Source organism: Bidens hawaiensis, unplaced genomic scaffold (genome assembly GCF_021521415.1).
Source record: "Bidens hawaiensis isolate Kalapana, Puna unplaced genomic scaffold, B.hawaiensis_p1.1 tig00011131_1, whole genome shotgun sequence".
Lineage (NCBI taxonomy): Eukaryota > Viridiplantae > Streptophyta > Magnoliopsida > Asterales > Asteraceae > Bidens > Bidens hawaiensis.
In genome coordinates, this window is record NW_027491859.1 from 214,892 (window position 1) to 235,587 (window position 20,696).

At 37.7% G+C, this 20,696-nt stretch overlaps 1 protein-coding gene across 1 annotated transcript; it reads left to right on the forward strand.

Moving 5' to 3' along the window:
- The first annotated feature begins 218 nt into the window (after positions 1 to 218).
- Positions 219 to 7,742, forward strand: LOC143537152 (FACT complex subunit SPT16-like). The gene is made up of 3 exons (XM_077030979.1): positions 219 to 371; positions 1,866 to 1,963; positions 4,451 to 7,742. Exon 3 carries the CDS (start codon positions 4,456 to 4,458, stop codon positions 7,654 to 7,656), a length of 3,201 nt encoding a protein of 1,066 aa, XP_076887094.1. The 5' UTR covers positions 219 to 371; positions 1,866 to 1,963; positions 4,451 to 4,455; the 3' UTR covers positions 7,657 to 7,742.
- Positions 7,743 to 20,696: the final 12,954 nt, after the last annotated feature.

The window sequence follows — 20,696 nt, forward strand, 5'->3', positions numbered from 1 at the left end:
ACAAATTTTCCCATAATGAAAGGTTTTCATTTTAATGATGTTCTTTGTCTCAGTAAAAAAAAGGAAAAAAAAAAAGAAAAAAGTAATGATATATAGATAATTTATTAAAATCCAAAGTCATTCCAAGACATTGTGAAATGAAAAATTTAAAAACCTTGAGAATTCGCCAGCAGAGAGAGAATTGGGCGGGTAGGATTAATCCCCAAAATCCAACATATAAAAGCCAACCAATAGAACCACAAACCCATAACATCACAAGCAAACCCCAGGCCAACACAACACCGCCGTGATTTCATAGCCGCACACCGTCACCGGCGACTTCTCCGGCATCATTTCCTCGATCTTCATTTCTTCAATTTCCGATCGACTTGGTAAATTTTACTTTTACGACCATTTTTGGTACTCTAGGGTTTCAGATCTACGATTTGTCTTGTGAAATTAGGGTTTCAGATACAGTTAATTGGTTATTGTTATGTCTTAATCGGAGGAAATCAGTATTTGATTTGTGTGGATTGTTGTTATTGAGTTTCGATTTTAACCTAGCTAAGCTAGGGTTTATTATATTTATTCTTAATGTTTTGTGAATTTGATGATTGTAAAGTAAATTTAATTAATTTTAGAAAGTTGAGAAATGGATTATGGTGTTGAGGTAGTTTAAACATGACAGATGTGATATATTATTATGGCAGTATGATAAATTGATAATATTGGACCTTTGAGCATAATATGTGATTGAATGAACTTTCTCTCAGCATTTTTTGTGTGTGTGTGTGTATTATACGCAGTAATTACATATTTTAGTTAAGAAGTGCTTGGTTTTTTTTATTTTAACTTCTATTTATGACTTGAAGGAAGTTTATGTGTCATGGTCAACTCATAGTCACCTAAATGACGGTTTGCTCCGGTACGGGAACACGATTCGAGTACGCAATTCGCTAGGTTAGACGAATTCGGTACGAACTGGTATGGTGTACCATATAGTCCAGTTCGAGGTAGAGATAAAATAGAAGTTATATATTTCAAAATAATTTTCAGTTTATTATACACACGCACACACACACACACATATTTATATGTAATATTTTAATGAAATAAACAAGTTTCTATACATTATCTTGTAAGATATAAGTTTGAGTACTAAAGCCTAGGGTTTAATTTAATAAAGATACAAACTTGATGTTGAAAAATGAAGTTTTATGGAAGAAACATAACACACATCTCAGTATGAATACAGTTTAATATGTTATATATGTCATAAAAGTTATAGATACAGATTACCATAAACATAATGCACATTTCAATATCTATAGATTTATAGCGTGTGCGCACAGGTAAGGTGTAATCTCAATAATTTTGTAGTTGTGGGTTTGGAAAGAATTTAATAATGAAAAGATTGGGACAAGGTCTTTTTGAGAGTTGCAATACAAAAGTGATGTTTTAGAAATTGTGTTTTTTTACGATGATTTTTAATGGACAACTGCCATTATAATGTTAAGTGTTTGCAGTGTATCGTGTTTTTCTATGTTTTAAAGTGCTTTTGTTTCTTAGTTTTTCTTTCATATCTAGTCAGATGAATATGCCTTAGTTAGTTGTAACTTGTAAGTCCCTTATATGATTTCTTTGTGTTGCATATCGGTATATCATAATCCACAAGGGATTTCGGAATGAATAGGATTATGTTTTTTTGAAACATGTCTGGTAAATCTGAAATAAAACTAGACTCTAGGATTATACTGTCTGAAAAGGAAGTATTTGAAGTGTTTGATAAGTTGTTACAATGGAAATTCCTACAATTTGATTGTGGGTGTCTTTATTTTATTGTTATTCTTATCTGTGTAACTTCTGATTTTGTTTACTGTTTGTAGGATTTAGACGTTTGACGCCGGATTTAACATTATTGTGTTTTTGTTGACATAAGAGGCATACATATAAAACAAGACTCTTGCTATTGACATCAAATAAGGTAAGAAATATATAAATTAGTTTTTTTTATTTATAACATTTTTTAATTGTTAATAAACTGAAAGTTACTGACATGGGTAGAAACTTACCACATTTTGTAAACAATGCTTGTGTATCGACTAGTTTGAACTTTTTAGTAAGTTAATAATACAGAACCATACCGTGTGGTCATAGTTAATAAACCCACAAAATTACCCATGCACAAAGTGGTTAAAATCATAGTTATCAAAATTGACCGCTTAAGGTGCTTAAGCGCATTTATTGGGCGAAGCACATTAAATGCGATTTCAATGCATCGATATTAAAAGCGCCGAACTGTTCTTGTTCTCAAATGGCATGCGCATAATTTATTAAAGAGTAAAGTGCCAAAATCGTCCTCGAGGTTTGGTCATTTTTGCGACTTTCGTCCAAATAGTTTCTTTTTTGCAACTGCAACCTTGAGGTTTTCTGATTGCTGCCAATAACGTCCAAATCGCTAACTCCGTTAATTTTTCTGTTAACTCGAAGGGTATTTTGGACATTTATTGTTTTCTTTATTAAATTCTTTAATAAATAGCAAATTTATAATAACAAAAAAGAAAGACCAAAAACAAAAATATGACCACAACCACCGGAACCTTTCCAAAAAAAAAAAATCATTTCTGGCTTTTCATTTCTTCCATTAAACCTCATGAACTCCGGTGACAGCGGCGACGATAAAGAACTCAATCTCTTCTTTCGCCACTAATTCAAGATCCCGAACCGATACGACCCCTCATCATCTCTAGACAACGCCTCCTCCACACCACCGCCCACAACCACCATCGTCTCCGGCAACTCATCAATGTTTCTCTTTCTTGCACCAAGCTGAACATACAAAATAAACCACAAAATTAACAGCATACCACTCTCGCATCTTCTTCATCGTAAACCTTTAGCCGCGAATTTCTCACTCACACAATTTCACACCTGAACACACATAGTAATCGACTGAGGTATTTGTGGTTTCATAGGCGTCGACTGTGGAGGTTTCAAGCAGCGACAGTGATGGGGTTTAGCCTTCATCCGCTAATTTCTCTCCACTCTGGATCTCTTTACTCCCTCTGTTTTTCATCGTAAACCTTGAGGTTTCAGGAATTAGGGCATGGAAGGGGGATGTCAACTGGAAAATTGTTGTTGTCGGGTGTTGAGGCTTCCCCGGTGGTGGTCGAAGCCTTGCAGGTGGTGGGGTTTGGTTGCCCGGAGAAGTGGAGGCGGTGTACGGGGTGTGGCCGACAATGGCGTGGGGAAGAAAGCGGTCATGGGTGGGGGTGGGGGTGGGGATTGGGGCTAATTACTTATTATTATTATTATTATTATTATTATTATTATTATTATATAAGAAATTCATAAATATAGGAAATGTCCATATTACCCTTGTGTTAACAATAAAAGTTAACAGAGTTAGTGATTTGGACGTTATTGGCAGCAATTAGAAAACCTCAAGGTTTCAGTTGCAAAAAAGAAACTATTTGGACTAAAGTCGCAAAAATAATCAAACCATAGGGACGATTTTGACACTTTACTCTTTATTAAATGGCATTTAACCCACCTCTTCCTATTCTCAAGTAAAAATTAAAACTCCCACTATTTAAGGGCTCAACTAGTTTATATTTATTATTTTTTTTATCTAATATTTACTTTAAATACATTTTAATTATTTTTTCCTATATTTATTATTTTTTTTTTTAAAAATAACACAATATATGCTGTTCAGTATTGGGCTGTTTGTTTACATCTGAATGGAACCATGCAGATGTAAACATCTGATTCATTCAGACTTCAGACTGTTTGGTTTCAAACAGAAAAACATCTGAATAGTTAAAATTATGTCTGAATCATTCAGACTTACTATTGTTGCTGAATGGGACAAATGTTCATTCAGATCTGACTCATTCAGATTTGAATGAACCAAACAGCCACATTTATCATAATTTGATATACAAAATAATAATAGTTATATAAGTATATTATATTTTAATATATGCTTTTATAACTGTTATTATTATTTTATATATCAAATTATGATAAACATGACTAAATACTATGAATGGTTTCAAGAATGAATCTTTGTTTTCTTATTAAGATGTTCTACTTTAGTTAATTTTTTTTTTTAATGTTCGTATTTTATTTTTTAAATCGGGCACTTTTTTTGCGTTTTTATTCTGGGCGCTAGGCGAAGCCTCAACTCTTTCAAGCGCTTATCGCATTTGATAACTATGGTTAAAATGAATGATAAGACCAACAAATAAAAGTATGAAATGGTTCAAATGGATTGTGTTTTTTGAATACACATGATCAAAGGCTTGTACCTTGAGCATTTGTTCATATGATATATATATCTTTTGAACAAAAAAGAGTCAATACATTGTAATCACTTTTCCTTTTTTTTTAATCTTGAGATGCAAAATAAAAATGTCAACTTTGCATATCTTATTTTGCATTGTAACTAATGATTATATGTTCACAGGTGGAATGACTGATCATCGAAATGGTGGAAACCATCCAGCTGCCACCAAGGGTGCAGCAGGTGGAGGAGCTTCAGGCGGTTACTCAATCGATGCTGCCACCTTAACTAGGCGGTTACAATCTCTATATTCTCATTGGCGGAAACACAGAGAGGACTTATGGGGATCTTGCAACGCCTTTGCAGTAGCCACCCCACCACCATCTGATGACCTTCGTTACTTAAAATCATCAGCTCTCAACATTTGGCTTCTTGGTTATGAGTTTCCAGAAACCATCATGGTTTTCTCAGACAAACAGATCCACTTTTTATGTAGCCAGAAGAAAGCATCACTTCTTGATGTTGTTAAAGAGTCAGCTAAAGATGCTATTAATGTTGATGTTGTGATGCATGTTAAGGCCAAAAGTGATGACGGGTTGACTTTAATGGATGATATTTTACACTCAATCGAGTCTGTTGACTCTCCAGTGCTTGGGTATATAGCAAAAGAGGCACCTGAAGGCAAGCTTCTAGAAAAGTGGACCGATAAAATGAAGTCATCAGGTATACAGTTAACTGATGTAACAAACGGCTTAGCGGATCTTTTTGCTGTTAAGGAGGCCGGTGAGCTTACAAATGTGAAAAAAGCTGCTTATTTAACCGCTTCTGCAATGAAACAGTTTGTTGTTCCAAAGCTTGAGAAGGTGATTGATGAAGAAAAGAAAGTGACTCATTCTTTGTTAATGGATGATACTGAAAAAGCTATTTTGGAGCCAGCTAGGATTAAAGTGAAGCTGAAAGCTGATAATGTTGATATATGTTATCCTCCTATTTTCCAAAGTGGTGGTAATTTTGATCTCAGGCCGAGTGCTTCAAGCAATGATGATAATTTGTATTATGATTCGGCTAGTGTGATTATTTGTTCTCTTGGGTCTCGGTACAGCAGTTATTGTGCAAATGTGGCGAGAACGTTTCTTATCGATTCAACTGCTAATCAAAGCAAGGCTTATCAGGTTCTGTTAAAAGCACACGAGGCTGCTGTTGGTTCGTTAAAGCCTGGTAATAAAGCGAGTGATGTTTACAAGGCTGCATTTGCAGTGGTTGAGAAAGAAGCTCCTGAGTTGACTTCCAATTTGACCAAATCAGCTGGAACAGGGATCGGGCTCGAGTTTCGCGAGTCGGGTTTAAACTTAAACGAGAAAAACGAAAGAGTTTTAAAAGCTGGGATGGTTTTTAATGTTTCACTTGGGTTTCAAAACATGCAGACAAAGAGCAGCAAAGCCAAAAGTCAAAACTATGCTTTACTGATAGCTGATACGGTTATTGTAACTGCTACTGGTCATGAAGTGGTGACAGCATTAAGCTCAAAGGCATTTAAAGATGTTGCATATTCGTTTAACGATGGCGAGGAAGAAGATGACGAAATGGCACAAGTGAAAGTCGATTCAAACCGAAACGAAGCTTTGCACTCCAAAGCTACATTAAGATCAGACAATCATGAAATGTCTAAAGAAGAGCTCAGAAGACAACATCAAGCGGAACTTGCTCGCCAAAAGAATGAAGAAACCGCACAACGTCTTGCGGGTGGGAAAAGTGCAACGGGTGATGGAAGATCATCTGCACGAAGTTCAAACGATTTAATTGCGTACAAGAATATAAACGATGTCCCGCCTCCTCGAGACTTAATGATCCAAGTTGACCAAAGAAATGAGGCTATTTTAATCCCGTTATATGGAAGCATGGTGCCATTTCATGTTGCTACTGTTAAAACCGTGTCAAGTCAAGCTGACACTAGCCGAAACTGCTATATTCGTATAATATTTAACGTTCCCGGAACTCCCTTTTCGTCTCATGACCTGAACTCTGTCAAGAATCAAGCAGATATATTTTTAAAAGAGGTATCATTTCGTTCAAAGGACCCGAGACATATTAGTGAAGTTGTGCAGCAAATCAAGACGCTTAGAAGAAACGTTGTTTCTCGAGAGTCGGAACGGGCTGAACGTGCATCATTGGTTACCCAAGAGAAACTTGTGCTTGCGGGTAATAAGTTTAAACCGATAAGATTAACCGATCTTTGGATCCGACCCACGTTTCCGGGTCGTGGGCGGAAGCTTCCTGGTACTCTTGAGGCTCACGACAACGGGTTTAGATACTCGACTTCTCGAGCGGATGAACGTGTTGATATCTTATTTGGTAATATTAAACATGCTTTTTTTCAAGCAGCAGAGAAGGAAATGATTACTTTACTTCACTTTCATCTTCACAACCACATCATGGTTGGAAACAAAAAAACAAAAGATGTTCAGTTTTATGTTGAAGTGATGGATGTTGTGCAAACGTTAGGAGGCGGAAAACGATCTGCATATGACCCGGATGAGATTGAAGAAGAACAACGAGAACGTGACCGTAAAAACAAGATTAACATGGATTTCCAAAACTTTGTTAATCGTGTTAACGATCTGTGGGGTCAACCAAAGTTTAAAGGGCTTGACCTTGAGTTTGACCAGCCATTAAGAGAACTCGGGTTTCACGGGGTCCCACATAAAGCTTCCGCATTCATCGTCCCGACTTCAAGCTGTTTAGTTGAGCTTATTGAAACCCCGTTTCTGGTGGTCACTTTGAGCGAGATTGAAATCGTGAATTTAGAACGTGTCGGTTTGGGCCAAAAGAATTTTGACATGGCGATCGTGTTTAAGGATTTTAAACGTGATGTGCTTCGGATTGACTCGATTCCGTCTTCATCACTTGATGGAATTAAGGAATGGCTTGACACGACTGATATTAAATACTATGAAAGTAGGCTGAACATGAACTGGCGGGCGATATTGAAAACAATTACAGATGACCCTCAAAACTTTATTGATGAAGGTGGGTGGGAGTTTTTGAACTTGGAGGCTAGTGACTCCGACTCGGATGCTTCACAAGAGTCGGACCAGGGTTATGAGCCGTCTGATGTGGAGCCCGAGTCTGAGTCGGAAGATGATGAGTCTGACAGTGCCTCATTGGTTGAGTCTGATGATGATGAGGAGGAAGAGGAAGAAGAAGGGTCCGAGGAAGAAGAAGGGAAAACATGGGAGGAGTTGGAACGGGAAGCGAGTAATGCTGACAAGGAGAAAGGTGATGAGTCAGATAGTGAAGAGGAGAGGAAAAGGAGGAAGATGAAGGCGTTTGGGAAGTCGCGTGCGGGCCCCAGCAGCAGTGCTCCTAAGCGCCCTAAGTTCAGAAGGTAATGCTTCGGTTTAGAATAGCGGAGAATGGTTAAGGTTACGGTTAAGATTATGATTTGTTTTGTGAATTTGTAGTTGAATCTGGGATTATTTATATGCAAAACACTGTTTTCTTGTTCTAAATATGGTTATCTATTGATATATTTTGTGACTTCTGTTACTTTTTTTTTTTACTTATTTTTTGATTGTTTTAATTTTAGTTTCATTTTTATTTTTGTCTGAACCTTGGTGGAATTACTGCCATTTCAACCCTTGTGCTTCTAACTTTTGAATGCACAAAACCGAAACATGTTTTGTACAATCTAATATCGCTATCACTACTAAACGGGTGGGTAGCAAGTTATACTAGATCCGAGTTATCAAAACAGGGTTGCTTTAAAGTTATATCAATTTGTTTGGGTTGATAAGTTGATTTATGCTGTTTTGAATTTTATTATTATTATTATTATTATTATTATTATTATTATTTTTATTTGGTTCGGGTTAAAACAAGTTCTAATAAAAATGAGTTTGGATTGAAACACACTTTGAAGCCTCTTATATACCTAGAAGCTATAACAGCAGCAATGTAATTAAGATGATAGCTCAAACATAGTTCATAAACAGCAAAGATGATACTGATCATTATTTTATTCAAAAATCTTGTTGGAATACAATAACATAATAGGCCAACATTTTCAATTTTTCATTGGAAAATCAGGGTTTCAAAGTCTTCGGCCTAGTAGTTATTATTACTTGGGTTTATGTTAATTTATTAGTCATATGGACACACTAACAATTTGCCCAAAAAGAAATCGTCATCAACCTACCTGACCATGTCTTAGCCTGAACCAAAATTAGAAAAAATTATAAATTTTGTTTTTTTAAATTACATAGATTATGGAATTGGTCTTTTATCAAAAACAGTTTCACTCTTTAACCTTTATTTGGATGTTTGTCATGGTTTTTGTCATTTAAGCTAACGCCCATTAACTTATACTGTTAAACAGCCCCATGCGCATAAAATGTGATGGGCATAATAGTCTTTTCCCCTGTAATAAAAAAAACTAAATAATACATATTTTTTAATATTGTTTGATTAAACCAAAGCATTATAGATCTAGATCTGAACATTAGAAACATAACATTTTTTTCATAATAATAACATGACGATATACTAGCCGGGTACCCACATCTATAGTTTCAGGCCGGTACCGATTATTCCCGAGGTGTCGGCACGCGCCCCTAATGTCCCTGTGCCTTTAGTCGAGCCTGCCCCGATAGCAGTAGCGGAGGTCAGGATGCAGGTGGGGACACAGAAGCTGATGTCGACGCACATGAGGTACATTAATTATATTATCGTTTAAAGTTTACTTTTAATTCGTCTATTTTATTATTTAGTTATGTTTCAATATTAGCCATCGCCGCAACACGTCCCCCGTACTTATCGGGCAATACGTTTGGATGTCGGCACTGACGCCAGGTTACAACACATGGAGCGGGGGATGCTAGAGATGCAACGGTCGATGCTACAGACCCAACGTCAGATTGGCTGGGTCGTCAGTTACCTCGGCGCCGCTCAGCGCGGTGAGAGATACGAGGTACCACCTCCACCTACTTTTGACCACAAGGAGAGCACGTCGGGCGTTAGACACGGACGAGGCGACGACGTGGAAGATGACGGTCAGGGATCGGGCGTCAGACGCAGGGTCGAAGACCATGTTGATGTTCACGATGCGACGTTTATGGCCCCCGACATCGACGACACACCGTTTTTATAGTTTGTATATATTTTGTTTTATTTTGTTCAAACTCGATGTTTTGTGTATAATAATATTTTGGTTTGGTATATATATGTGTTTATTGTTTTGATAAAAATTTTTTGTTGTAAAAACACATCTTTTTAAACAAAATTATTATATAAAAGCAATCGAAGAAAAGAAACAAAAAATAATAATAATAATAAAAAATTAAAACATAAAACATAAAAAGAAAAAGGAAAAAACATTAAAAAAAATTAAAATAAAAAACATAATAAGACAAAATTGATGGGTTTTTTATAAAACCCCTCAATTATATTCCTATACGCCTCATATTAAGGGTTTTTTTAGAAAACGCCCATGATGACTCTAGATAATGGCATAAAATATTATGCTTTCATGTGTCTAAAAGCTTTTTCCCCCAACCAACCACAACAACAATTACAACATATTATACCAATTTGATTGTGATGAGTTTATGTTTGAATTGCTTACTAAACCAAAGAAAACTGTGACATCTTCCAAAATCTTCCTAGGAGAAGCTTCCTAGTTAGAGAAGTGAGCTCATTTCTAGTCTTCCAAATACTTAATATGCAATCACCATAATACCATGAACAATCTCTTTGCAATGATCTTTAGGAATCAATTTGTGTAGCTCAAAAAGTGCCACATAATCGAGGCTACATAAGAGGACGTGAACAAATGATCCATGTTTTCGCTCGCATCATCCCAAAGGGGACAAAAAGATATTCCAAATGAATATTCCTGACACTTAGTGTTGCCTTAGTGGGGTTTCGGTCCATCTCCGCACTCCAACCAAATATAACCCACTTACACCATTTAAAAATATATGTGTCGCCCGAGCCACCACCAGATTTGGTTAGTAGAATTTCAGTTGATTTAACCGAAAACACCTTCGATTCATCTCTTATGCAAATTACGGATGAACAAATGGTACCGATGCCGAAACAAGCATTAGGGTCGATGATGAGCTCATTCCTAACCAGACCCATTTTTCTTCCATAATGGAACCCTGAACTTGAGCGAGAAAGGCTGCACACCCATTTGTCTTCCATAATGGAACCCTGAACTTGAGTGAGAAAGGCTGCACACTGCTTCCCTTCATTCACTTAGTTCAATACTTGATGAGTGCCTTTCTTCCATCTCCACGTTAATATTAAATCTTTTTTAACCCAGTGAATCTTACTAGAGCCTTCGTAGCCTCCCGAAAGATAAAACACTTTTTACAAATGGCTTCGAGATTGACTCGGGCTTTATAAAGTGAGAAGTAAACTTTGTAAAACTAATTTGAGGGTTAACCTCTCTCAAACTTTGTAAAACTAATTTGAGGGTTAACCTCTCTCAAATGGAACGAGTAAATATAGGAACGAGTAAATATAAGAACGAGTATATATTAGAAGAGAGTTCATATACATATATATAATATACATGTTAATGTTTCTAATTTGTTTTCACTAATATCGTATTTACTATCTATTCTTGTTAACGTGAAGTTTTATACAGAATAGTATTAACATGATATAATGGTGGTTTATAAATAATTAATTAATCTTGGTTTTAATTTATGAATTCGTATCACTAAACGACTGTGTTGTTTTGGCAGGGAACACAAATATGCATATAGCATGAGTGGGCAATCCAATATATGAGAAAGCCTCCATTTGAAAGACATGGGAATAAGCATAACAAATATTGTTAGTTCTATGTGAATTGGTTTTGGGCTTACACTAAGTAACTAAATATTATTAGGCTTTGGAGGTCGGTGAATTGGAAGAAAATAAATAGAAGATAACTGGGAGCCAAAAGGGAGTTTTTTTTTCTAGGGTCAGGCGAACATCAAAGGCAGCCACCCAAAGACAGAAGCTGCTCATCGTAAAAGAAAGAAAAAAACGAGAGAAAAGTACCTGGGTTCGAGTAGAGAGTGTTTGGTTTCGACACTTACTCATCTAAACATCATTATTATTCGGTTTGATTTTATTGTTTTCTTTACGAATTCAGTTTTGAACTTTATTTATTTGGTTTCTGTAAGGCCCCGTTACCGGTAGCCCTACTTTGGTGTTGGATTTACTCATAAACACAGTTCTTATTATCAGAGTTAATTAAAACTTTACGCGAAATATAACTTCAACCATACATATTACAAAACTGTCAAATCTTGTCTTAACAAACATTTAAATTTATTTAAACATAAAACATAGTTTTTGAAAACATCATTTCCTTGAGATGCCAGTATCTTCGATTCTATGCCATGTGTCTTCAGTCATGCGAGCTGTTTCAACCTATTTGCTTGCGTGCATACTAAAAGTTAGCTACGCTGAGTGAGTTCTAGTTAATCACATAACTTACTTTACATACACATATACGTGCCCGGAGGTACGCATTACATACTTAACCTGTCCATCATTCATCATACACAATCCTAACTAACATTACATTGTAAAGAGCATTCGCCCTACATACCTCGGATATTATTAGGGTCCGGTACCCTCCATCCTCGGATATTATTAAGGTCCGGTCTCCCTTCATCATCGGATATTATTAGGGTCCGGTCTCCCTTCATCCTCGGATATTATTAGGGTCCGGTCACCCTTCATCCTCGGATATTATTAGGGTCCGATCACCCTTTCTTCCGTACCTTTATAACATACTTTTCTACATACATAACCGTAAGTTTCATATGTACATACATCAATCATTCGTTGTCATACAATATACTTATATCATCAAACCATTACCTGTCAGTACATGCAATATCCGAAGATCGTTCATGTACCAACAAGAAAACATTCATACACTTCACATAATACATATATGGCATACACTTATCACTTAGGATAAGTGTATTGACTAATCACATCGAGTATGCACACAGCCCCGAAAACATAACAAGGAATGGGGCTAGAAACTCACCTGAATGCGGTTAAGTTCACCGTTAATCGTAATCCCTTTCTTGAGTTGTGCACGGCTAACTGTATAATATTTACATGTATCAACTAACTATTACTACTCATATCGTATTTCTATCTTTATATAACCCACAACGAACGGGGGTCCGGGGGCAGCGCCCCTGGCAGCGGGGTTCTAGGGGTGGCAGCCCCTAGCGGGGTCCAAGGGGCAGAGCCCCTGGCTGGGGTTAAGCTGCAAGGTCAGCTTGAAAAAATTTTATTTTCATTAGTTGCCTTAACACATTTTCCAATAGGATTCTAAATTATTTTCTAAGCTGGGCTTATTTAAATCAGGTCCAAATATCCATCATCTGGCCCAATTTGGGTTCAGGCCCAAGGCCCAACAGAACTGTGGCCGAGAACTCAAGACAGAGAACCCTTATGGTTTGACCGAGAACTCGTATGTTGACCGAGATCTCATACTTAGCCGAGAACTCGTGTTTTCGGCCGAGAACCCTGACCGAGAACACATGGCCACCAAGAACTCTGACCGAGAACATATGGTGTCTGCATGTTTGACCGAGAACCCTATGGTTTGACCAAGGATTCTCAAATCTGGCCGAAAACACCCAACTCAGCTAATTTTCTATATTATGTTTCTATTTTGCCCAGTTTACTTGTACTAAGGTTCAAATCATGGATCTTTAATCCTTTATCATCATCATTCATACCCGATTGCACCCATTACTATCACGGCTTCAAGATCGATCCCGTTTTAGGCATAAAGCTTAGACCTTTATAGGTTTAAAACGTTCTTGGCTAGATCTAGGGTTTATCTATAAGCCGTATATTTCCATAGGTCCATTAAGTTCATTTTAATCATAAAGTTGTCGACTTTATGTTTTATCTAGACCCGATCTACTCTATTTTCAAGTTTCATAGCAATCCGTACATAAAAACGTAACCTTTAAGGTCAAAGAACATACCTTTTGATGTTTCTAAGGTCACGGCTAGCTCGTTTATGGACTTGAGTCGTGTATCTAGCTTGAATATCTAGGATCTATCAACAAGAGGCTCGATTTCGGTCTCGGTTCTTCTTTTTCTCCTTGCGGCCGACAATGGAAGGGTTTGTGTGTTTAAGGTGTGTTGAGAGAATAAGATGGATAAGATGGATGGAAATGGAAAGATTTAGGGTTTAAGGGGTATTTATACTTGTAACATCCCGAAATTTCTAAAGTAATATTTATTATATTATTTTGTCGGGTGAAATAAACGAGTTAGTGGAACGATAATAATAATAGCAAAATATGAAGACTTAGTAGGATAATTAGATGGGATTAGATATGGACCAAAAGGAAATATGGGCCTTCGGTCCATGGGCTTAAGGGAGTATAAATACCCCCTTAAACCCCAATCCTTTCCATTCCATCCATTTATCCATCCTAATCTCTACACACTCCAAAACACATACAACCCGAACCAAGATCCAAAGGCGAGGACCCGAGCTCGTTGGTGCTAGATCGTCGTGAAGAACCAAAGCAACAATACCAGCTCGTGTTCGTAGTTCGACTCATTTACGGTATGTTTATATCGAGAACTTGTTCGTTTAGGTTTGGATTAGTATAGAAATGATAGATCTGTGTTTGTATGGTAAAAACGAATCTAACAAAGCTAAACTTACTGAAAATGGATATGATTTGATGGGTTAATCGATTGATAAAAGAACCCGTAACCTATATGCCTAAATCGCACCTTTTAAACATCGATGTTAGGTCGATTTGATGGTTGGGGTTTGTAGGCGCTGGTCAAGCGATTCCGTGGATACCTAAATCGAGTTATTTGGTTAAGAAACGAAGATGATTAAGGGATTTAAGGACGAACAGTACCTGCAGCTGGACAACTTCGCCTGCAAGCTAAGTTCGCCTGATGAACTTCGCCTGCAAAGCTAAGTTCGCCTGATGAACTTCGCCTGCAAAGCTGGATCTGTCAAGGTTGGTGATGGAAAGAGAGGTCGAGGTGGGTGTAACTACAAGTCCTTCAAGGGATGCGACCCGCCGAAGCTGACTGGTTTGGGAGACGCAATCGCTACTCTTCAATGGATAACCACTATGGACAAGATTATCCGCATTAGCGAATGCCGTCCCGACCAAGCTGTGGGTTATGTTACTCAGTCATTTGAGGAAGAAGCTATGTATTGGTGGGAAAGTGTGGAGCAGAGAAAGACTAGGGATGAGATCAAGGCGTTGAGATGGGACGATCTAAAAGAGTTGGTGATGAAGAAGTTGTGTGCAGATGCCGAGGTTGAAAGGACGGAGATGAAGTTCCTGAATTTAAAGGCCGGTATGATGACGCATCGTGAGTATACTACTGAATTCAACCGACTAACTAGGTTGGTGCCTGATATGGTTGACACTGAGGTCAAGAGAATCAAATGTTATGTGAGGGGATTGCCACGAAAAGTTCGCATGTTAGTCAGGGCAAATAAACCTGCTACTTTTGACTCTGCTGTTGAACTTGCAGAAGTGGTTTATGCTGACCTGGCTGAGGACGATGTGGTGGTGGAGGAAAAGAAAGAGAAGAAATGGGCTACCTCTGCTAAGCGGTCTGGCGAGATGGTGACAACAACTGATCGGAGGAAGGCCAAGGTTGGGAACAAGGATGCATGTAAGACGTGTGGGCAAGTGCACCAGGGAGAATGCAGGACTGGGACAGACAGGTGCTATCGGTGTGGAAAGAGTGGGCATTACTCTCGAGAATGCCCTGATCGTCCAAAGTGCTTCAAATGCGGAAAAGCTGACCACATGGCTAGGGATTGCAAGGAATCAGGGGCGGGAGGTGCGAAAGGATAAAGACTTGGGGAAACTGCAGAGAGGAACACTTGATGAAGGAATAATTGCTCATGCAATGGTTTTATTAAATTACATTTGCTTAAGAACTTGTTTTGTGTTAAGGTTTAAAACTTATGTTTATCAGTGACATGTAATATATTGAGTTTGGTTATGAATGATTATTATGTTATGATGAAATGTTGTTTTAGACAATAGTGTTAAAAGTACTAATAGAAGCCTTGGAAGGATGAGATGAGTCTTGGTACATCGAGGGTCTCATGGACAAGCTACCTTAAATAGCTAAAACACATGACCACCATTCAATGGCTGCAAAGTCGGGAGTAAGAAGGATAACTCAGAAAGCAAAGGTGATTCAATAAGTGTGCGATTATAAAGAAAAAGGTATTCCTTTTACAAAGGTATTCCTTTTAAAGAAATAAGCTAGGTTTCGGGGACGAAACCTCTTTAAGGAGGGAAGACTTGTAACATCCCGAAATTTCTAAAGTAATATTTATTATATTATTTTGTCGGGTGAAATAAACGAGTTAGTGGAACGATAATAATAATAGCAAAATATGAAGACTTAGTAGGATAATTAGATGGGATTAGATATGGACCAAAAGGAAATATGGGCCTTCGGTCCATGGGCTTAAGGGAGTATAAATACCCCCTTAAACCCCAATCCTTTCCATTCCATCCATTTATCCATCCTAATCTCTACACACTCCAAAACACACACAACCCGAACCAAGATCCAAAGGTGAGGACCTGAGCTCGTTGGTGCTAGATCGTCGTGACGAACCAAAGCAACAAGACCAGCTCGTGTTCGTAGTTCGACTCATTTACGGTATGTTTATATCGAGAACTTGTTCGTTTAGGTTTGGATTAGTATAGAAATGATAGATCTGTGTTTGTATGGTAAAAACGAATCCAACAAAGCTAAACTTACTGAAAATGGATATGATTTGATGGGTTAATCGATTGATAAAAGAACCCGTAACCTATATGCCTAAATCGCACCCTTTAAACATCGATGTTAGGTCGATTTGATGGTTGGGGTTTGTAGGCGCTGGTCAGACGATTCCGTGGATACCTAAATCGAGTTATTTGGTTAAGAAACGAAGATGATTAAGGGATTTAAGGACGAACAGTACCTGCAGCTGGACAACTTCGCCTGCAAGCTAAGTTCGCCTGATGAACTTCGCCTGCAAAGCTAAGTTCGCCTGATGACAACTTCGCTGCAAAGCTAAGTTCGCCTGATGACAACTTCGCCTGCAAAGCTAAGTTCGCCTGATGACAACTTCGCTGCAAAGCTAAGTTCGCCTGATGAAAACTTCGCCTGCAAAGCTAAGTTCGCCTGATGAACTTCGCCTGCAAAGCTAAGTTCGCCTGATGACAACTTCGCCTGCAAAGCTAAGTTCGCCTAAGGTTTAACTTCGCCTAAAGCTAAGTTCGCCTAAGGTTTAACTTCGCCTAAAGCTAAGTTCGCCTAAGGTTTAACTTCGCCTAAAGTCAAGTTCGATTAGAAAATAAATTAAAAACGATAAGTAAAAGTAAGCTAATACTAGGCCACCAGATTAAATCAGGCGAGTATTGATACGTGTAACTTATACAGTCAGCCGAGCTCAGTTAAAGAAGGGATTTACAACTATCGAAGGAAGAAGCAGAGTTCAAGTGAGTTTCTAGCCCCATTTATGTGTTATGTTTTCGGGGCTGTGTGCATACTCGATATGTTTGTTAATACGCTTATCCTAAGAGATAAGTGTATGCCTTATGTGAATGATGTGATATGTATGAATGATTGCTTGATGGTACGTGAACGATCTTCGGATATTGCATGTACTGTCAGGTTGTAACGCTATGTATAAGGTAAGTATGATATGTATGCTTATGTGTATGAACGTGATAAAGTTAATAAAAGAAGGAAATGATGGTTGTATGGTTGTATGGTTACGAAAAGGGTACCGAGCCCTAATAATACTCGAGGTATGATGTATGGTTGTATGGTAACGAAGAGGGAATCGAACCCTACTAATATTCGAGAACTAGGGAACCGAACCCTACTAATATTCGAGGAAAGAGGGTACCGAGCCCTAATAATACTCGAGGAAAGAGGGTACCGAGCCCTAATAATACTCGAGGAAGGAGGGTACCGAGCCCTAATAATACTCGAGGAAGGAGGGTACCGAGCCCTAATAATACTCGAGGAATGTAGGGCGTAATGCTCTTTATAACGTAAGATATGAAAGTAAGTTAATACAAAAGAAAGTATGAAAGTATGAATGAAAGAATATAAGTTTATGTGTATTGTATAGTGAATGATTAACTAGAACTCACTCAGCGTAGCTGACTTTTAGTATGCACGCAGGTGAGTAGAATGAGACAGCTAGCTTGAGCGGGCACATGGTGGGCGAATAGGAGACTGGCATTTGAAGACTCAAGATGTTTTAATGTAATTTACGTTTATTTTGAAAGACAAGAATGTTTAAGGCAAGTTTTGGATTGTTGTAACGTTTCATGAAAGTTTTTATATTCCGCGAAAGTTTTAATGAACTTTGATTTGTAAGAACTGTGTTTATGAGTAAATCCGACGCTAAAGTAAGGCTACCGGGTTCGGGGCCTCCCTTAAGCCCATGGACCTATGGCCCATCTTTCCTTTTAGTTCATGATTAATTCTCTTTAATTAGCCTACTTATCTTTCCTTTACTATTTTGTTATTTCTTTACCAAATCAAGTAAACCCGATTATTATAATGATATAAATATTATTACTTGAAATTTTAGGATGTTACAAGTCTTTCCTCCTTAAAGAGGTTTCGTCCCCGAAACCTAACTATTACATAAATAAATTAGGGTAAAACTTGCGCAACTCATCCTCAGCTTCCCAAGTAGCATCTGATCCCTTACGATGCTTCCAAATCACTTTCACCAAGGGTATGACCTTGTGACGAAGTTGCTTCTCCTTACGATCAACTATCTTTATCGGTTGCTCAATGTAGTTCAATTGTTCATCAACCTCGATGTCCATCAATGGCACGTGCGACGTGTCATCAGCCAGACACTTTCTCAGATGAGAAACATGGAAGGTTGAGTGAATTCCTTCTAGCTCATCGGGTAAATCTACCTTATAAGCCACTTCACCCACATGATCTAAAATCTTAAACGGTCCAATGTACCTTGGACTCAACTTCCCCCTCTTTCTAAAGCGAATGATCCCTTTCCAGGGCGAGACCTTGAGCATCACATTGTCACCAACGTTAAACTCGATCGGTCGTCGTAGCTTATCAGCATACGACTTCTTTCTGTCTTGAGCAGCTTTCATTCTAGCCTTAATCTGATCGAACTTTGAAGATGTTTCTTGAACAACCTCTAGGCTTCCCATTTCTTTCTGACCAATCTCTCCTCAACATACCAGGGTTCTACATCGTCTACCGTAAAGCATCTCAAACGGTGGCATACCAATACTTAAATGGTAGCTGTTGTTATAGGAGAATTCTGCCAGATGTAGATGGTCATCCCAACTTCCACCAAAGTCTAAAACACAAGAACGTAGCATATCCTCAAGGATTTGGATGGTTCTTTCAGACTGTCCATCGGTTTGAGGATGATATGCCGTACTAATGTTCAATCTCGTTCCCATAGCTTCGTGGAACTTCTTCCAAAACCTCGAAGTAAACCGAGTATCTCGATCATAGACGATCGATAAAGGTACTCCATGCTTAGATACAACCTCTTTAATGAACAAACTTGCTAACGTTTCTGACGAGATGGCCTCTCGTATAGGCAGAAAGTGAGCACTTTTGGTCAAACGATCCACTATCACCCAAATGGTATCATGGTTGTAACGATTCCGACGAAACCAGGTATACCCTAACCGGTAGACTGTAGTTACGTCATATTTAATGTCGGGTACATGAATTACTATAGTAATCATACGAGAATACATGGTTCATTGTATTGATTTTACGTGAATATATAATTCACCGTATTGAATATGCGATCAATCGATCGATAGTTACTGAAACCCGAATGAATCGAGGGTTCAATTATAGACGAGATATATGATATTTAGTGATGTTACAAAGTATTAAAGCTTCGGGATAAGTGGATTAAAGCACAGAAAAAGGATGTCGATTTAATAGTACGTCGGTACGTTAAACGAAACCTTTAATACCAAACCGAGCAAGAGACGATCGATCAAGCCGAAAAAGATGCGTAATAATTAGTAATATGACGTTTTAAGTTAATAAATGTCATGATTTAAGTTTTTAAAGTTTTTAAATCGGTTTTATATAAATTTCATTTTTAAGCCGAAAAACGACCGTTTTAACCCCGTTTTAAGCCGAATTAAGCGTTTAACCGAAAAACGAACTGAACCAGATTATCCAAAACATTATCCGGATTACGAGAATCCAAATGAGTGGCCAAGAATGAAGAGGTGGGTCCCACCCCACCCCCACATAATTCCGATCGGCCTCAATGGGGCTAACCCCATTTCATTTTTCGTTTTTTCATCCAACAATCCAACAATCCTTCAAACCTCTCAACCTCATGATCAAAAACCCGAGCTTTTGGAGCAAGAAAACAAGGTAAAGAATCGAGTTAATCACGTTTCCATCTTCGTTTCTTGAGTTTAATTGCAAGAAAATGAGGTTTCAAAGATGAAAACCGATTCTTGCATGATCAAGTGATGTATACGGGTTATACAAGGGATCTTGGTCCAAGAAAGGAGTTAAACGAATCAAAAACGAATTTTTACGGTTAAATCTTTGTTTTTGGAATCATAACCGAAACCATGAAATAAATGGCTTGATCGTGAGTGTAACTTGCTTGGTATTGTGGTATGTTGTTTGTAGGCTCTGTATTTAGTGGTAGATAAGGCGGAAACATGAGTTTGTAGCTTGTAGTGGCGGAAAACGAAAGGTATATTCGGTTATGTTCGGTTTTGGGAAATTTGGACAGATTGTTGATGCTTTAGAGTTAGGTCATAAAATTTTACAGAGGTGTTAAACACATGAAAATATGAGTTCTGTGAATTTTTGGTAATTTTTGGATAAAGGATGAATATTTGGTGAATTTAATGCTCGGTTTTGGCCAAAAATGGTGAAAAATAGTTAAATATTATAAAAAATTCTGGAAAATTGCAGATAAGCTTTTTATATCATGCATATGTCACACACAAAATTTGAGGTCAGTTGGAGAAGTCTAAGTAGGCTTTTCGGTTAAATGAGTTCTAGGGTGTTCTAGCTCGGTTTTAGTAAAATGACATGTAAAAGAAGATTTTGGTTCTGGAAAAATTACAGGGGACTATGTGGATGGCCGAGGACATTCAGGAAAAATTTGGGATTTTTCTAAGATCGTTTGGTATTTACGACATATTTAGTGTTTAAATGGTGTTTAAAAATAGATAAATAAATTTTAAATATAAGAATTAATTCTGGAAATATTTTTATAAAATTCCCCACTGTTAAAAAGTGATTTGTGCAAAATTTCAAGATCCGAGAGTAAACGGATAAGTATTTGTGCTAATTATCAAACTTTTAAAGTTAAAACGCGTAAACCGGTGAAGTT

Bases quoted from the DNA above. Each gene is read 5' to 3' on its own strand.
- LOC143537152 (XM_077030979.1), top strand. From the start codon at position 4,456: ATGACTGATCATCGAAATGGTGGAAACCATCCAGCTGCCACCAAGGGT.